This window comes from Haematobia irritans, chromosome 1, assembly GCF_050003625.1.
Source record: "Haematobia irritans isolate KBUSLIRL chromosome 1, ASM5000362v1, whole genome shotgun sequence".
In the NCBI taxonomy this organism is placed as follows: domain Eukaryota; kingdom Metazoa; phylum Arthropoda; class Insecta; order Diptera; family Muscidae; genus Haematobia; species Haematobia irritans.
In genome coordinates, this window is record NC_134397.1 from 98,802,744 (window position 1) to 98,817,608 (window position 14,865).

At 38.3% G+C, this 14,865-nt stretch overlaps 3 protein-coding genes across 3 annotated transcripts; all 3 read left to right on the forward strand.

The window, feature by feature from the left end:
- The first annotated feature begins 4,083 nt into the window (after positions 1-4,083).
- On the forward strand, positions 4,084-9,053 carry LOC142229117 (uncharacterized). The gene is made up of 4 exons (XM_075299658.1): positions 4,084-4,164; positions 4,239-5,370; positions 5,708-6,436; positions 8,890-9,053. Exons 1-4 carry the CDS (start codon positions 4,084-4,086, stop codon positions 9,051-9,053), a joined length of 2,106 nt encoding a protein of 701 aa, XP_075155773.1.
- A 2,197-nt stretch (positions 9,054-11,250) lies between these two features.
- Positions 11,251-13,191, forward strand: LOC142229127 (uncharacterized). Its single transcript, XM_075299667.1, has 3 exons — positions 11,251-11,940; positions 12,043-12,897; positions 12,940-13,191. The coding sequence occupies exons 1-3, from the start codon at positions 11,251-11,253 to the stop codon at positions 13,189-13,191; spliced, it is 1,797 nt and encodes a 598-aa protein (XP_075155782.1).
- A 725-nt stretch (positions 13,192-13,916) lies between these two features.
- LOC142229136 (uncharacterized) lies at positions 13,917-14,621 on the forward strand. The gene has a single exon (XM_075299678.1). The coding sequence runs from the start codon at positions 13,917-13,919 to the stop codon at positions 14,619-14,621; it is 705 nt and encodes a 234-aa protein (XP_075155793.1).
- The last annotated feature ends 244 nt before the right edge of the window (positions 14,622-14,865 follow it).

Below are 14,865 nucleotides of genomic sequence, written 5' to 3' on the forward strand. Positions count from 1 at the left end.
ATGCGCCCCTAGTTAAGCGTCATCGACATAAATTGAATTTCTTAATATCTTACTAGCCAAAGGATATTTTTCCTGTACGTCATTTGCCAATTGGATAATTGTATGTATGGCCAAATATGGCGCACAATTTAATCCAAACGTTACTGTTTTCAATTCAAATTCTTGGACAGGATTATTCGGATTTTCACGGAATAAAATACGTTGAAATGGTGTATGGCTGGCATTGACAAGAATTTGCCTATACATTTTTTGGATATCGCCATTCAGGACAAATTTGTAAAATCTCCACTTCAATATTAATACAGTTAAATCATTCTGTAATACAGGTCCCGTATAAATTACATAGTTTAAACTAATGCCATTGGAAGAGGGGGCGGATGCATTAAAAACTACTCTAACCTTAGTAGTAGTTCTTTTCGGCTTTATTACCGCGTGATGTGGTAAGTAGTAGCACATTTGGATTGGACCAGGAGAATCTACCAGTGACATATGATTGAGGGTGACATATTCAATAAGTGACTTATCATATTGCTCCTTCAAATATGGGTTACGAATCAACCTCCATTCATTTCGTAGAAATTGTGCCATTGTACTTGAGCGGGATGACCCAAGACACAATTTTTCAGGAAAAGATTCTTTAAATGGGAAGGGAACCACATACCGACCTTCCTCATTTCTTCTGGTGAACTTTCTATATAGATCTTCACAAAGTTTGTCCTCATTGGAGAGAAAACGTTTCTTTGGAATATTCTCCACCTCCCAGAAACGTGAAATCTGCTTATCTAATGATATTTCACAGAAGAAGGAGACACGAGTAGAAAATGAAAAATCGGTCCTAGTTGAATAGGACCGCTAAGAATCCACCCGAAGACGGTCTTCTGAGCCATTAAAGAACCACAGATACCCAGTCCATTCCTTAACAACATAATCGATGGGAAAACATCAGCCCCTAAAAGAATGTAAATTTTCGAACATTCATAGAATTTTGGGTCGGCTAACTGAAGAGGGCTAAATCCGATAATTGTTGGACATCTATTGTCCTTGAAGGTAAATTATTTGATAAATGTGGCACGATTAATGTCGACACAAATAATTGAAAATCTAAATCTGACTACGAACCCAACACAAAACCAAATTCCTTGTGAACAGCGGCGGATACCGAATTATTTAATCCTGAAATCGTGGCAGAGGTACGTTTGGACGGAAGTCGTAACATATTAGAAATTCTCTCAGAAATAAATGTTCTTTCAAATCTCGAATCCAACAAAGCCTTAGCCCGATACACCACCCCAGAATGGAGAATCCGTACCATAGCTGTACCCAGCAATACCTCGTTTGAATTGGAGGCAAAACATGTTTGTATGACTCCATTTGAAGGATCAGTGGACTGTATATAAGAAGGGGAGGATTGTGGTATTAAAGGATTTGAAATGGGGTCATTTTTAGGCTGTTGAGAATTATTGGAAGAAGATGTGTTTTGAGAGTTGTTATTCGAATCATTATGTAGTAGTGAATTGTGCCGTTTACCACATTTAAAGCAAGAATATTTACTTTTACATCTCTGCTGTATGGGAACTAGCAAAGAAATTCGCACATAGACTTTACTTTTAATTTCAGCCAATCTCTCTTGGTAATTCATTTTGAAAAATTTCGGACATTTCCGCATTACGTGGACTTCATTTTGACAAAGTTTGTAGGTGTGTTGGCTGACATTAGCCTGAAATGTGGTAACCTTTCCAGAGATCTGTTTGGAATTACTATTCCCTTTCTGTCTGGAATTAGAATGCCTTTGCTCCTTAGAACTTCTGATTTCGGAAACGGACTCCAGGATACGGTACCTTGTCGTTAAAAATTCGTCTAATTCCGACCATTTTGGAATGCAGGTCTTATCATTCAACGTCTGTTCCCATAAAGTCAATGTAGAATCGGGAAGACAATTTGAGCAAAGGAAGACAAAAATTGGATTCCAACTCTCGATATCGATCTTGTGGATCCTTAAAGTCGAAATGCAGGCATTGATGTTGCGTTGAAGCCTTTTTATAGAATCGTCTGATTCAGAGCCAATTGCCGAAAGATTGAATAAGGTTTTCAATTGCTCGTTTACAAGGACCCGTTTTTTCTCATAACGAGCACATAAGTTGGACCAAGCTGTTCCGAAACCAACGTCAGTGAGCGGACTTTTCGACACTATCTCATGAGCCTCACCCTTGGTCTTTTGGGTCAAGTGGAACAATTTTTCGACAGGACTCAACTTGGAATTTTTATACAGACCGCGGTGAACACGTCCCGGAAAGTTGGCCAAAATTTAAAGTCACCATGAAAAACGTTCAGTTCGATTGGATGCAAATTGAAACTTAAGTTAGAATTAGGACCTGATGCAGAATAAGATGAGCCAAGATTCGCCATTAGTTCACTTATCTTCGACACACATCGGCAATAAGTAAAATAGGAACTCCTATACTTCTACTTAACCAATTCTGTCTCCTTTTTGCGAGTTGTCTCGGACCCTTTGCTATCGTCTTCCCCGTTGGCTAGTTCCACGAGACATTTTTCATAAATCTGCTTTAGCCTACTCCAGATAGTCTTAATCTCATCGCGATGCGTCTCGAGGAGACAAAGAAATGTGGTACGCAATTTATTCTCATTTAAAGAAGCTTCAAATTCGACTTCAAATGATCGGCAGCCCCAATAAATTTGTCCAATGTCATGATGGAACAGGTGGCTCTGGCAGTCAGGGGAAAATTCCCATCCACAATCAGAGATATTATTCAGAAGGCCCTCCGGATGACTGAGAAATGGGCGAAACACAATGGTCTTAGGGTAAATCCTGCAACGAAAGAATTAGTCATGTACTGCAAAGATCGCAAAACTCCCACGATTAGGCCTATTTCCTTAGGGGGTATTGAAATTCCCTTTGGTGGGTGTGCAAAATACCTTGTTTTGGACAGGAAGCTGAACTTTAAGCTTAATATTGAAGAAAGGACGAGTAACGCAACTGTAGCTTTGTACTCGTGCAAAAAGGCAATAGGAAAAAAGTGGGGACTAAAACCAAAAATTGTGCATTGGCTATACACGGGAGTGGTTAGACCTATAATGCTATATGGTGCTGTAGTCTGGTGGCCGGCACTTCAGAAACCGACTTGTTTAGATAAAGTTCAGCGTATGGCGTGTTTGTGTATTTCAGGCGCATTCAGCAAGACAGGAACAAATTCCCTTAATATGACAATATTGCATCTATTGCCAATATTGCATCTATTGCCTTTAGACATTTTGGCCAAACAGTCAGCTGCAACAACGGCTGTGCGGTTGCGCGAGCTGTCGCTGTGGTCGGAAAAAAGTTACGGTCACAGCTCGGTCCTTGAGGACCGAATGTGCCTAACATAGTGGATTACACTTTGACGAGTCCACTTTTCGACAAAAAGTTTAGGACTCTAATCCCCAACAGTGAGACGTTTTGCACACAGACCCCGGGGAATAAAGAATATATAGATTTCTACACTGATGGCTCCAAATTGGATGGGTTGGGAGTATATTCGAATGATCTGGAACTTCAAATAGAGAAAAGATTACCTAATCACTGTAGTGTTTTTCAGGCTGAAATATTAGCAATAAGAGAGGTGGCGAATTGGCTGAGAAGTAATGTTCCAAAAAAATGTGGGCATTATATATATATATATATATATATATATATATATATATATATATATATATATATATATATATATATATATATATATATATATATATATATATATATATATATATATATATATCATATATCATGACATTGGACAAATTTATTGGGGCTGCCGATCATTTGAAGTCGAATTTGAAGCTTCTTTAAATGAGAATAAATTGCGTACCACATTTCTTTGTCTCCTCGAGACGCATCGCGATGAGATTAAGACTATCTGGAGTAGGCTAAAGCAGATTTATGAAAAATGTCTCGTGGAACTAGCCAACGGGGAAGACGATAGCAAAGGGTCCGAGACAACTCGCAAAAAGGAGACAGAATTGGTTAAGTAGAAGTATAGGAGTTCCTATTTTACTTATTGCCGATGTGTGTCGAAGATAAGTGAACTAATGGCGAATCTTGGCTCATCTTATTCTGCATCAGGTCCTAATTCTAACTTAAGTTTCAATTTGCATCCAATCGAACTGAACGTTTTTCATGGTGACTTTAAATTTTGGCCAACTTTCCGGGACGTGTTCACCGCGGTCTGTATAAAAATTCCAAGTTGAGTCCTGTCGAAAAATTGTTCCACTTGACCCAAAAGACCAAGGGTGAGGCTCATGAGATAGTGTCGAAAAGTCCGCTCACTGACGTTGGTTTCGGAACAGCTTGGTCCAACTTATGTGCTCGTTATGAGAAAAAACGGGTCCTTGTAAACGAGCAATTGAAAACCTTATTCAATCTTTCGGCAATTGGCTCTGAATCAGACGATTCTATAAAAAGGCTTCAACGCAACATCAATGCCTGCATTTCGACTTTAAGGATCCACAAGATCGATATCGAGAGTTGGAATCCAATTTTTGTCTTCCTTTGCTCAAATTGTCTTCCCGATTCTACATTGACTTTATGGGAACAGACGTTGAATGATAAGACCTGCATTCCAAAATGGTCGGAATTAGACGAATTTTTAACGACAAGGTACCGTACCCTGGAGTCCGTTTCCGAAATCAGAAGTTCTAAGGAGCAAAGGCATTCTAATTCCAGACAGAAAGGGAATAGTAATTCCAAACAGATCTCTGGAAAGGTTACCACATTTCAGGCTAATGTCAGCCAACACACCTACAAACTTTGTCAAAATGAAGTCCACGTAATGCGGAAATGTCCGAAATTTTTCAAAATGAATTACCAAGAGAGATTGGCTGAAATTAAAAGTAAAGTCTATGTGCGAATTTCTTTGCTAGTTCCCATACAGCAGAGATGTAAAAGTAAATATTCTTGCTTTAAATGTGGTAAACGGCACAATTCACTACTACATAATGATTCGAATAACAACTCTCAAAACACATCTTCTTCCAATAATTCTCAACAGCCTAAAAATGACCCCATTTCAAATCCTTTAATACCACAATCCTCCCCTTCTTATATACAGTCCACTGATCCTTCAAATGGAGTCATACAAACATGTTTTGCCTCCAATTCAAACGAGGTATTGCTGGGTACAGCTATGGTACGGATTCTCCATTCTGGGGTGGTGTATCGGGCTAAGGCTTTGTTGGATTCGAGATTTGAAAGAACATTTATTTCTGAGAGAATTTCTAATATGTTACGACTTCCGTCCAAACGTACCTCTGCCACGATTTCAGGATTAAATAATTCGGTATCCGCCGCTGTTCACAAGGAATTTGGTTTTGTGTTGGGTTCGTAGTCAGATTTAGATTTTCAATTATTTGTGTCGACATTAATCGTGCCACATTTATCAAATAATTTACCTTCAAGGACAATAGATGTCCAACAATTATCGGATTTAGCCCTCTTCAGTTAGCCGACCCAAAATTCTATGAATGTTCGAAAATTGACATTCTTTTAGGGGCTGATGTTTTCCCATCGATTATGTTGTTAAGGAATGGACTGGGTATCTGTGGTTCTTTAATGGCTCAGAAGACCGTCTTCGGGTGGATTCTTAGCGGTCCTATTCAACTAGGACCGATTTTTCATTTTCTACTCGTGTCTCCTTCTTCTGTGAAATATCATTAGATAAGCAGATTTCACGTTTCTGGGAGGTGGAGAATATTCCAAAGAAACGTTTTCTCTCCAATGAGGACAAACTTTGTGAAGATCTATATAGAAAGTTCACCAGAAGAAATGAGGAAGGTCGGTATGTGGTTCCCTTCCCATTTAAAGAATCTTTTCCTGAAAAATTGTGTCTTGGGTCATCCCGCTCAAGTACAATGGCACAATTTCTACGAAATGAATGGAGGTTGATTCGTAACCCATATTTGAAGGAGCAATATGATAAGTCACTTATTGAATATGTCACCCTCAATCATATGTCACTGGTAGATTCTCCTGGTCCAATCCAAATGTGCTACTACTTACCACATCACGCGGTAATAAAGCCGAAAAGAACTACTACTAAGGTTAGAGTAGTTTTTAATGCATCCGCCCCCTCTTCCAATGGCATTAGTTTAAACTATGTAATTTATACGGGACCTGTATTACAGAATGATTTAACTGTATTAATATTGAAGTGGAGATTTTACAAATTTGTCCTGAATGGCGATATCCAAAAAATGTATAGGCAAATTCTTGTCAATGCCAGCCATACACCATTTCAACGTATTTTATTCCGTGAAAATCCGAATAATCCTGTCCAAGAATTTGAATTGAAAACAGTAACGTTTGGATTAAATTGTGCGCCATATTTGGCCATACATACAATTATCCAATTGGCAAATGACGTACAGGAAAAATATCCTTTGGCTAGTAAGATATTAAGAAATTCAATTTATGTCGATGACGCTTAACTAGGGGCGCATTCTATTGAGATGGTGATAAAGTCGAGGGATGAATTAATCCAAGCTCTGAATTCCGCCGGGTTTCACATGAGAAAGTGGATTTCTAATTCAAAGAAAATTCTTAAAGGACTTCCAACTGAACATCTTTTGTGTGCTGATTTTTTGTAATTCGAAGATCGTAGTTCAGTCAAAACTCTAGGAGTCCGTTGGAATGCCTTTCAGACCAGTTTTATTTTTAAACCATTTCCAAATTTCCAGATACTAGTTCATACACTAAGCGCGAAGTTTTGTCGCAAATATAAAAATTGTTTGATCCAGCAGGATGGTTGGCATCCATTGTTATAATTGCTAAGATTATCATGCAGAGAATTTGGATGGACCGAACGGAGTGGGATACAATAATTTCTCCAGAATCACTTCGACTATGGAAAGCTTTTCAAGCAAATTATAATGCCATAGATGACATCAGAATTCCAAGATGGATCACTTATTCCCCTGATTGTAAAATCGAGTTTCGCTGTTTTTCAGATGCATCGGAAAAAGCATATTCTGCTGTCATTTACATTCGTGTTATTTGTCCAAATGGTATATCCACAAACTTAATTAGTGCTACAACAAAAGTAGCCCCACTGAAAACATTATCCATTCCACGATTAGAGCTTTGTGGATCCACATTATTAGCTGAAATGATCGACAATTTGCTCCCACAATTTGAAATTGAAAACTATTCCTTGTTTTGCTGGACTGATTCAACTATCGTGCTCTCCTGGCTATCGAACCCCCTTGTTGTTGGAAAAATTGTGCATTGGCTATACACGGGAGTGGTTAGACCTATAATGCTATATGGTGCTGTAGTCTGGTGGCCGGCACTTCAGAAACCGACTTGTTTAGATAAAGTTCAGCGTATGGCGTGTTTGTGTATTTCAGGCGCATTCAGCAAGACAGGAACAAATTCCCTTAATATGACAATATTGCATCTATTGCCAATATTGCATCTATTGCCTTTAGACATTTTGGCCAAACAGTCAGCTGCAACAACGGCTGTGCGGTTGCGCGAGCTGTCGCTGTGGTCGGAAAAAAGTTACGGTCACAGCTCGGTCCTTGAGGACCGAATGTGCCTAACATAGTGGATTACACTTTGACGAGTCCACTTTTCGACAAAAAGTTTAGGACTCTAATCCCCAACAGTGAGACGTTTTGCACACAGACCCCGGGGAATAAAGAATATATAGATTTCTACACTGATGGCTCCAAATTGGATGGTTTGGGAGTATATTCTAATGATCTGGAACTTCAAATAGAGAAAAGATTACCTAATCACTGTAGTGTTTTTTCAGGCTGAAATATTAGCAATAAGAGAGGTGGCGAATTGGCTGAGAAGTAATGTTCCAAAAAAATGTGGGCATTATATATATATATATATATATATATATATATATATATATATATATATATATATATATATATATATATATATATATATATATATATATATATATATATATATATATATATATATATATATATATAATAAAAGATATTAAAAAATATTATCGATAAATACCATTGCCAATGACAATCTTTTTTTTTTTCAACTGTCAAGCCATATCTAAAGTACAACTTCCGTAAAATAGTTACGAAACTTTACTCTGTTTTGAACTCCAAATTTATACTGGTAAGACGTGCCCTTAGAACAAATAAATCACATATTATCCTATCAATCTAAATCCACATTGTGTTTTCATTTCTTTCTTTCCATTGAATTTATATCGGTATACCTCTCCCCGATAATATCATATGGAGTACAAAGTCAATTATTCTGTTGACTTTGCTTGGCTCATGAGATTGTAATCCCAACAGGTTGTACTCCCATAAACATAAACATTTTGGTCCAGTTCGAGACGGATTTGCTCAAGTGGATTCCATCAACTCTGTCACAAAACTCTCTCAGAGAATTCGACTCCTCAGCATTGTCTTACTCATCATCAACGCTACGTCAAACAGGGTAGTTACCGTTTTCTATTTTTTCCCTCTTTCATTACTTAAGCGCTATTCAGTGTGATAAAAGCTCCGCGCTAAAATTAAATTCATATCATAAGAGTCGATTAAGAAGAAATATTCAATTTTGATAAACGGCTGTGAAACCGAAAAATTCTTTATTGGATCAAAGTAAATGTAAAATAATTACTCGATAACAACCATTTCCCAGAAGGCGAGAAAAAAAAAGGAAATTCTTATTACTTAGTGTGAGTCTTTTCGGCTCCAGTCTATAGAAAAGGTTGGAAATTTTCAAGAGGGATGAATATTTGAACAACGACCAACTATTGTCCGAACCAACTGTAAAACCGTGCCCAGCTTGTAAAATAATTGGTGAGTTTTTCCATCAAAAATTAGGAATAAACATTAGTTTGTTCTTTTTAGCGGGAAAACGTGCTCTGCTAGGTCATGTTAAAAACTTGGATGCTCATGTTAATCCAATGCTAATAACAGATGCCTGCATTATTATCTGGCTCTGCTATCATGATATGTTGATACCAGTTCTTTCCTTTACAGCCCTATCCCTTTTCCTATACGTATATTATTAAAACACATTTCTTCTTAGTATAATTTAAGAGAGATTCTCTTATTTTTCATACAAGCCATCCTCTTGCATTTACTATACCCTCGACTGCACCCCACAGTCAGTAGACTGTGCCGTATCCACTGCTAGTGATCATTGGCATTCTCTTTAGTAGCCACGTCGCTGCAGCAGCGAAATCCACTAGCTCACTCTCTTCCATTGTTGTCTGCTTTGCATAAGCCCCACTAACACCTTTTATCCACACTACAGTTATCCCTCTATATACTGGGAATCGCCAACTATTTTAAATCCACACGCATCGGTCTGTATCACTTTAGGGAAATTAGTTTTATTAAATATATTTTTTGGGGTTTTATTAAATATATTTTTTTTTCATTTATTTATAAAATATTCTTGTTATTTTCATTGTTATATTTCGAATTCTTCTTTCAAAATTTTTAAAATAACGTATCACAATTTAGAATGTATGCGTAAAGTAAAATGATTTTCTTTTGAAAATTTGAAATTTGAAAAAGAAAGAGCCAATTTTTTGCCGTAAATTGATTTCTCCAAAAGGCAATAAATCCTACATAAATACTGTAATAATAAATCATAGTGCAGTGAATGCCGATTATGTATTTATACCTTCGAGGATTTTCTTTTTCAGTTGGTGGAAAACGTTGTCAGGAAATTTGTTTCTAAGAAAGGAAAACTATTCTTTGAGTGCAGTTGCTGACATTTCAACCCATTTTTTTAACGTTCATTTTACAGTAATACCCATTTTATTTCAATTAAATGCCATTTACTATTTCGAGTATTTTTTTGTTCTTTTTCGGCGTACCGTATTTAAGAAGACAGTACTGTGAATAGCTTGTACATTTAAATTCCACACTTGCGTTTTCCCATTCTTATTTCTTATCGCCCACAAACTCTGGGTTGAGATCTCTCGTTGTGTCTCCATCACAAAGACAATCAAAGAACTACATAGGCATTACACTCATCATTGGTTGCTGTCCACAAATTCTCTTTTTGTCTCTTGAATCTATTTTTCATGAAACCTTTCGCAAGACCATTGCTCAAATTTTAAAAGACCACTATTTGTGTAATCAATCCCCAAGAGCACCGTATTTGTTTGGGTGACATTTGATTTAAAGAGAATGTTATATTCTATTTTATCTTTCTTTTGTGGTATATGAAATTTGTATCTTTCGAATAGCACGTATCTTGGAACATTCTTAATACCAGGGTTGCCGTGAATTGCGTTTTTTTTTCGTTCACTGGGAAAATTATATTAGGTACTTGTAAGTTGGGAACATCATACTATCGAAGAATATAGTTTTTGGCTTTCAATTTCTTATTATTGACCTTTAACCACCCTCTATTAAAATCTCGACGTCACTTGCTCTTAATATACGAACTTTTCTGTAGTATAACTCATTCCAATTCAAATTATTTCATATTTTTATCCATAAATCTCATCACAATGTCCCTTAATCGATTCATTCGCGTGTCGGATAGGCTGGTAGAATTTGAAGCCAATCTAAACGACAAAAGCACCCCTCTATCTTCACCCTACCTCCTCGAAACCCATATGGAAGAATTGAAGAGCCTTTGGGAAAACGTGAAACAGACTTATGAGCAATGTCTTTCGGACATTGAGGCTGAGGATGAGGCGGGTGGTGAGGAAACGAAGAATAAGGACATTGACGAGGCTTCGGAACTTGATACCGTGAAAGCTAAATATCGTAGCGCATATGCGTCGTACTGTCGCTGCAATGCACGATTACGAGAGGCTTTGCATGACAATTCACCAGCACTGGAGAACCAAACCCCTCCTTCACGTCAAGAAAGTGTCATTTGTCATATTCCTAACATCGATGCTCCTAACGGTTTCAAATTACCCCTTGTGAAATTCCGACATTTGGGGGAGATTTCTCCAGCTGGCCAACATTTCGGGATATATTTAAAGCAGTCTGCCTGAACAATACAAGGTTGAGTTCGGTGGAAAAGTTGTTTCACCTCAACCAGAGGACCAAAGGAGAGCCTCATGACATTGTAAGCAAATTTCCGCTTACAAACGATAATTTCCGAATTGCGTGGGATAACCTTTCCGCTCGGTATGAGAATAAACGAGTCCTCGTTAACATCCAACTGAAGAGCTTATTCGCTCTTCCAGTTATCACGTCAGAAACTGGGACAGCTCTAAAAAGCTGCAAAGAGATATGAACACGATAATTTCATTGCTAAGGCAATATGACATAAAAGTGGATTCTTGGGACCCACTTTTCACTTTCATATGTTCCAACCGTCTTCCGGAGTCCACTCTGACTCTATGGGAACAAACCCTATCAGATAAAACGGTCATTCCCAAATGGTCCGAATTAGATTTATTCCTAACCAATCGTCATAAGACATTGGAATCAGTTTCGGAGATAAGAAAACCGGAGTCGAATTTCGCAAACAAATCAAAGCGTCCATTAGTTAAACCCAATGGTCGTGGAAGTCCGCCAAACATTAAATCCTTTCAGAACAATGTTTCTGAGCCGAAATGTCACTTGTGTCCAAAAGAAGTGCACATAATTCGGCATTGTCCAAAATTCTTGAAAATGGATCCAGGCCAGAGGCTAGCGGAAATCAAGGGGAAAAATATGTGCATAAATTGTTTTTCCAGGGTTCACACTGTTAAACTTTGCAAAAGTAAGTACTCTTGCAGAGTATGTCATAAGAAACACCATACTCTACTACACAGGCCACAGAATGCTCTGGCTAATAGTGGCATTAGTTCGGATGCAAGTTCTGTCCCACTTCCTTCCACTTCAACATCACCACAGTCCACTAATCCTGCGGGAAGTGGGATTGTCCATTCCTGTTTCTCCACCAGCTGTCGAGGTGTCCTTTTGGGAACAGCTTTGGTGAGAATTTTTCATAGTGGTTTGTCATACACTGCTCGAGCTCTAGTCGACTCGGAATCCGAGGGAACTTTTATCTCTCAAAACCTTTTTAATTTACTCCAGCTGCCTTTCAGGCGTACTAACGCAAAAGTTTCGGGACTTAATAATACTATTTCAGCCGCTGTGCAAAAGGAGTGCTCATTCGTATTAAGTTCCAATCTAGATAACAGTATTGGGATTTCTATTTCAGCCCTTGTAGTGCCCCACCTTTCTGGAAATCTTCCTTCGGGCAGCTTTGATCTCAGCTTACTTTCAGCTTTACCCAGCATTCCTCTCGCTGATCCTAAATTTTATGAAAGTTCCAAAATCGATATTCTATTGGGAGGGGATCTATTTCCGTCCATAATGCTCCCTGGGTTAAAGCGAGAGATTTGCGGGTCATTAATAGCGCAAGAAACCATTTTTGGATGGATATTGACAGGGCCGATTCCTAATGCCGCTATAAGTGCATCCCCCACGGTGGTATCCTATTTCTGTGAAATCTCTCCCGATAGAGAGATTTCACGTTTTTGGGAGGTGGAAGATCTTCCTAGGAAGAAATTTTCATCTTCTGATTTATTTTGCGAGGATTTGTATAGTCGCACAACAAAACGGAATGAAGAAGGAAGATATATTGTATCCCTTCCATTTAGGGAATCCTATCCCATTGAAATAAACATTGGTCAATCCAGGAAAGGTGCAATGGCACAATATTTCCGAAACGAGGCTCGTCTGAATCGTAATCCTGTTTTTAAAGACGAATACGACAGCGTTCTCGCAGAATATATTTCTCTTAATCATATGACTGAAATTTCGACTACGGAAATTCTTGATGACTTCAAGAGTTACTACTTGCCACACCACGCAGTAATAAGGCCCGAAAGTGTTACGACAAAGGTCCGTGTTGTATTTAATGCTTCGGCCCCAACCTCAAATGGGGTAAGCCTTAATGATATATTACATACTGGGCCCATTTTGCAGAATGAACTTATTATTTTGATCTTAAACTGGCGCTTTTTTCGTTATGTGTTCAACGGAGACATAACCAAAATGTATCGCCAAATTCTAGTCGATCCAACACAATCTGCATTCCAACGTATTCTGTTCAGAAAGAGCCCACAATATCCTTTACGGGATTTCGAACTTAAGACAGTGACTTTTGGTGTGAATTGTGCGCCTTACTTGGCGATTCGCACCATGATACAGCTCGCAGATGATGTCCAATCGCAATAACCGAAAGCGAGCGAAATTCTCAAAAATTCCATGTATGTGGATGACGCGCTAGCCGGTTCCCATTCAATTCCGGAGGCAATCGATTCCAGGAATCAATTGATTTTAGCCTTAAAATCAGCTGGCTTCGAAATGAGAAAATGGACATCGAATTCGAAATCCATTTTATCCGATATTCCTGTATCCGAGTTGCTTAACGCAGACTTTTTGGAATTTGATGATTCCAGTACTGCTAAGACGCTTGGCATCCGCTGGAATGCACTATCTGATTCCTTCTTCTTTGTAGTTCAGGATTTCTCCAGTTCATCCACATACACAAAAAGAGAGATACTATCGCAAATTTCAAAGTTGTTTGATCCCGCTGGATGGTTGGCACCATGCGTTATAGTAGCCAAGATTCTTATGCAACAAATATGGATCGATGGCATGTGTTGGGACGAAACTATAACTGCCGAATCTCTCAAAAAGTGGATAGATTTTAAGAACAATTATTCATACGTTAATAGTATAAAAGTGCCACGATGGTTCGAATATTGTCCGAATAGTGAGGTCCAATTTCATGGATTTAGTGATGCCTCAGAAAAGGCATACGCTGCAGCATTGTACATTCGCATAAAAAATAAAACCTCAATTTCCACTCATTTGGTTGCATCCAAAACCAAAGTTTCTCCTATAAGAACTCTGTCGATTCCAAGACTAGAGTGTGTGGCGCGGCGTTACTAGCTGAAATGATTGACCACGTTGTCCCTCAACTACGAATCAACGCCTACACTATTGATTGCTGGACTGATTCAACAATCGTGTTATCTTGGTTGTCCAAACCACCATGCTATTGGGCTACATTCGTAGCCAATAGAGTTTCCAAAATAACTGAAATAATTCCGACACAAAAATGGCATCATGTGATGTCCGAACAAAATCCGTCTGATTTAGCCAGTCGTGTTCTGGCTCCGCAGGATTTGATTGCTAATGAACTATGGTGGCAAGGACCACAATTTCTTAAGAATCCACATGATAATTGGCCTATTTTCGAGTGTAAAAATGGCCCTGATATGAATTTGGAAAGGAAACCGATTAAGGTGAATTTTGCTTACTTCTGTGAATTTGATGATATCCTAGAAAAATTCTCTTCACTACCTAGAGCAATTCGAGTGATTGCATACATTTATCGGTTTTTGTATCGAACACATCCGAAGTTCAAATCCAATTTCCACAGGCCCAGCAACAATATAACCACCTTTGAAGTTTTATTGGTCCATAATAGACTGCAAATCATGTCTCAAAAAGCCATCTATCCTAATGAATACCAAGCACTATCAGCGAAGAAAAGGATTGCTACTTCTAGCTCCTTACTTAGCCTTAATCCATTTATGGACAATGAGGGCATAATGCGTGTATGTGGCCGTCTTTCAGCTTCGCCTGCTTTAACATAGAATGAGAAGCATCCAATTATTGTTCCATATAACTGCCAATATGCCCGCCTTCTTGTTAAATTTATTCACGAAACTTGCCTACATGGTGGAAATCAATTAACATTGAAATTGATCAGGGCACAATATTGGATTCCAAAAGCGAAAAATCTCATTAAAACCACTATTAATAAATGCAAGCCCTGTATACTCTACAAGCAAAAATGTCAGACCCAACTTATGGCTGCCTTGCCACCACAAAGATCCG

Excerpts from the sequence above, each read along its gene's own strand:
- LOC142229117 (XM_075299658.1), top strand. The coding sequence starts at position 4,084 with ATGGCGAATCTTGGCTCATCTTATTCTGCATCAGGTCCTAATTCTAAC. Across the intron at positions 5,371-5,707 it reads GGAATTTGGTTTTGTGTTGG|ATAAGCAGATTTCACGTTTC; the intron begins GTTCGTAGTCAG and ends AAATATCATTAG. Across the intron at positions 6,437-8,889 it reads GGAAAAATATCCTTTGGCTA|CGGGAAAACGTGCTCTGCTA; the intron begins GTAAGATATTAA and ends TGTTCTTTTTAG.
- LOC142229136 (XM_075299678.1), top strand. The coding sequence starts at position 13,917 with ATGATTGACCACGTTGTCCCTCAACTACGAATCAACGCCTACACTATT.
- LOC142229127 (XM_075299667.1), top strand. The coding sequence starts at position 11,251 with ATGAACACGATAATTTCATTGCTAAGGCAATATGACATAAAAGTGGAT. Across the intron at positions 11,941-12,042 it reads TCCTTTTGGGAACAGCTTTG|CTGCCTTTCAGGCGTACTAA; the intron begins GTGAGAATTTTT and ends AATTTACTCCAG. Across the intron at positions 12,898-12,939 it reads CGGCCCCAACCTCAAATGGG|AATGAACTTATTATTTTGAT; the intron begins GTAAGCCTTAAT and ends CCCATTTTGCAG.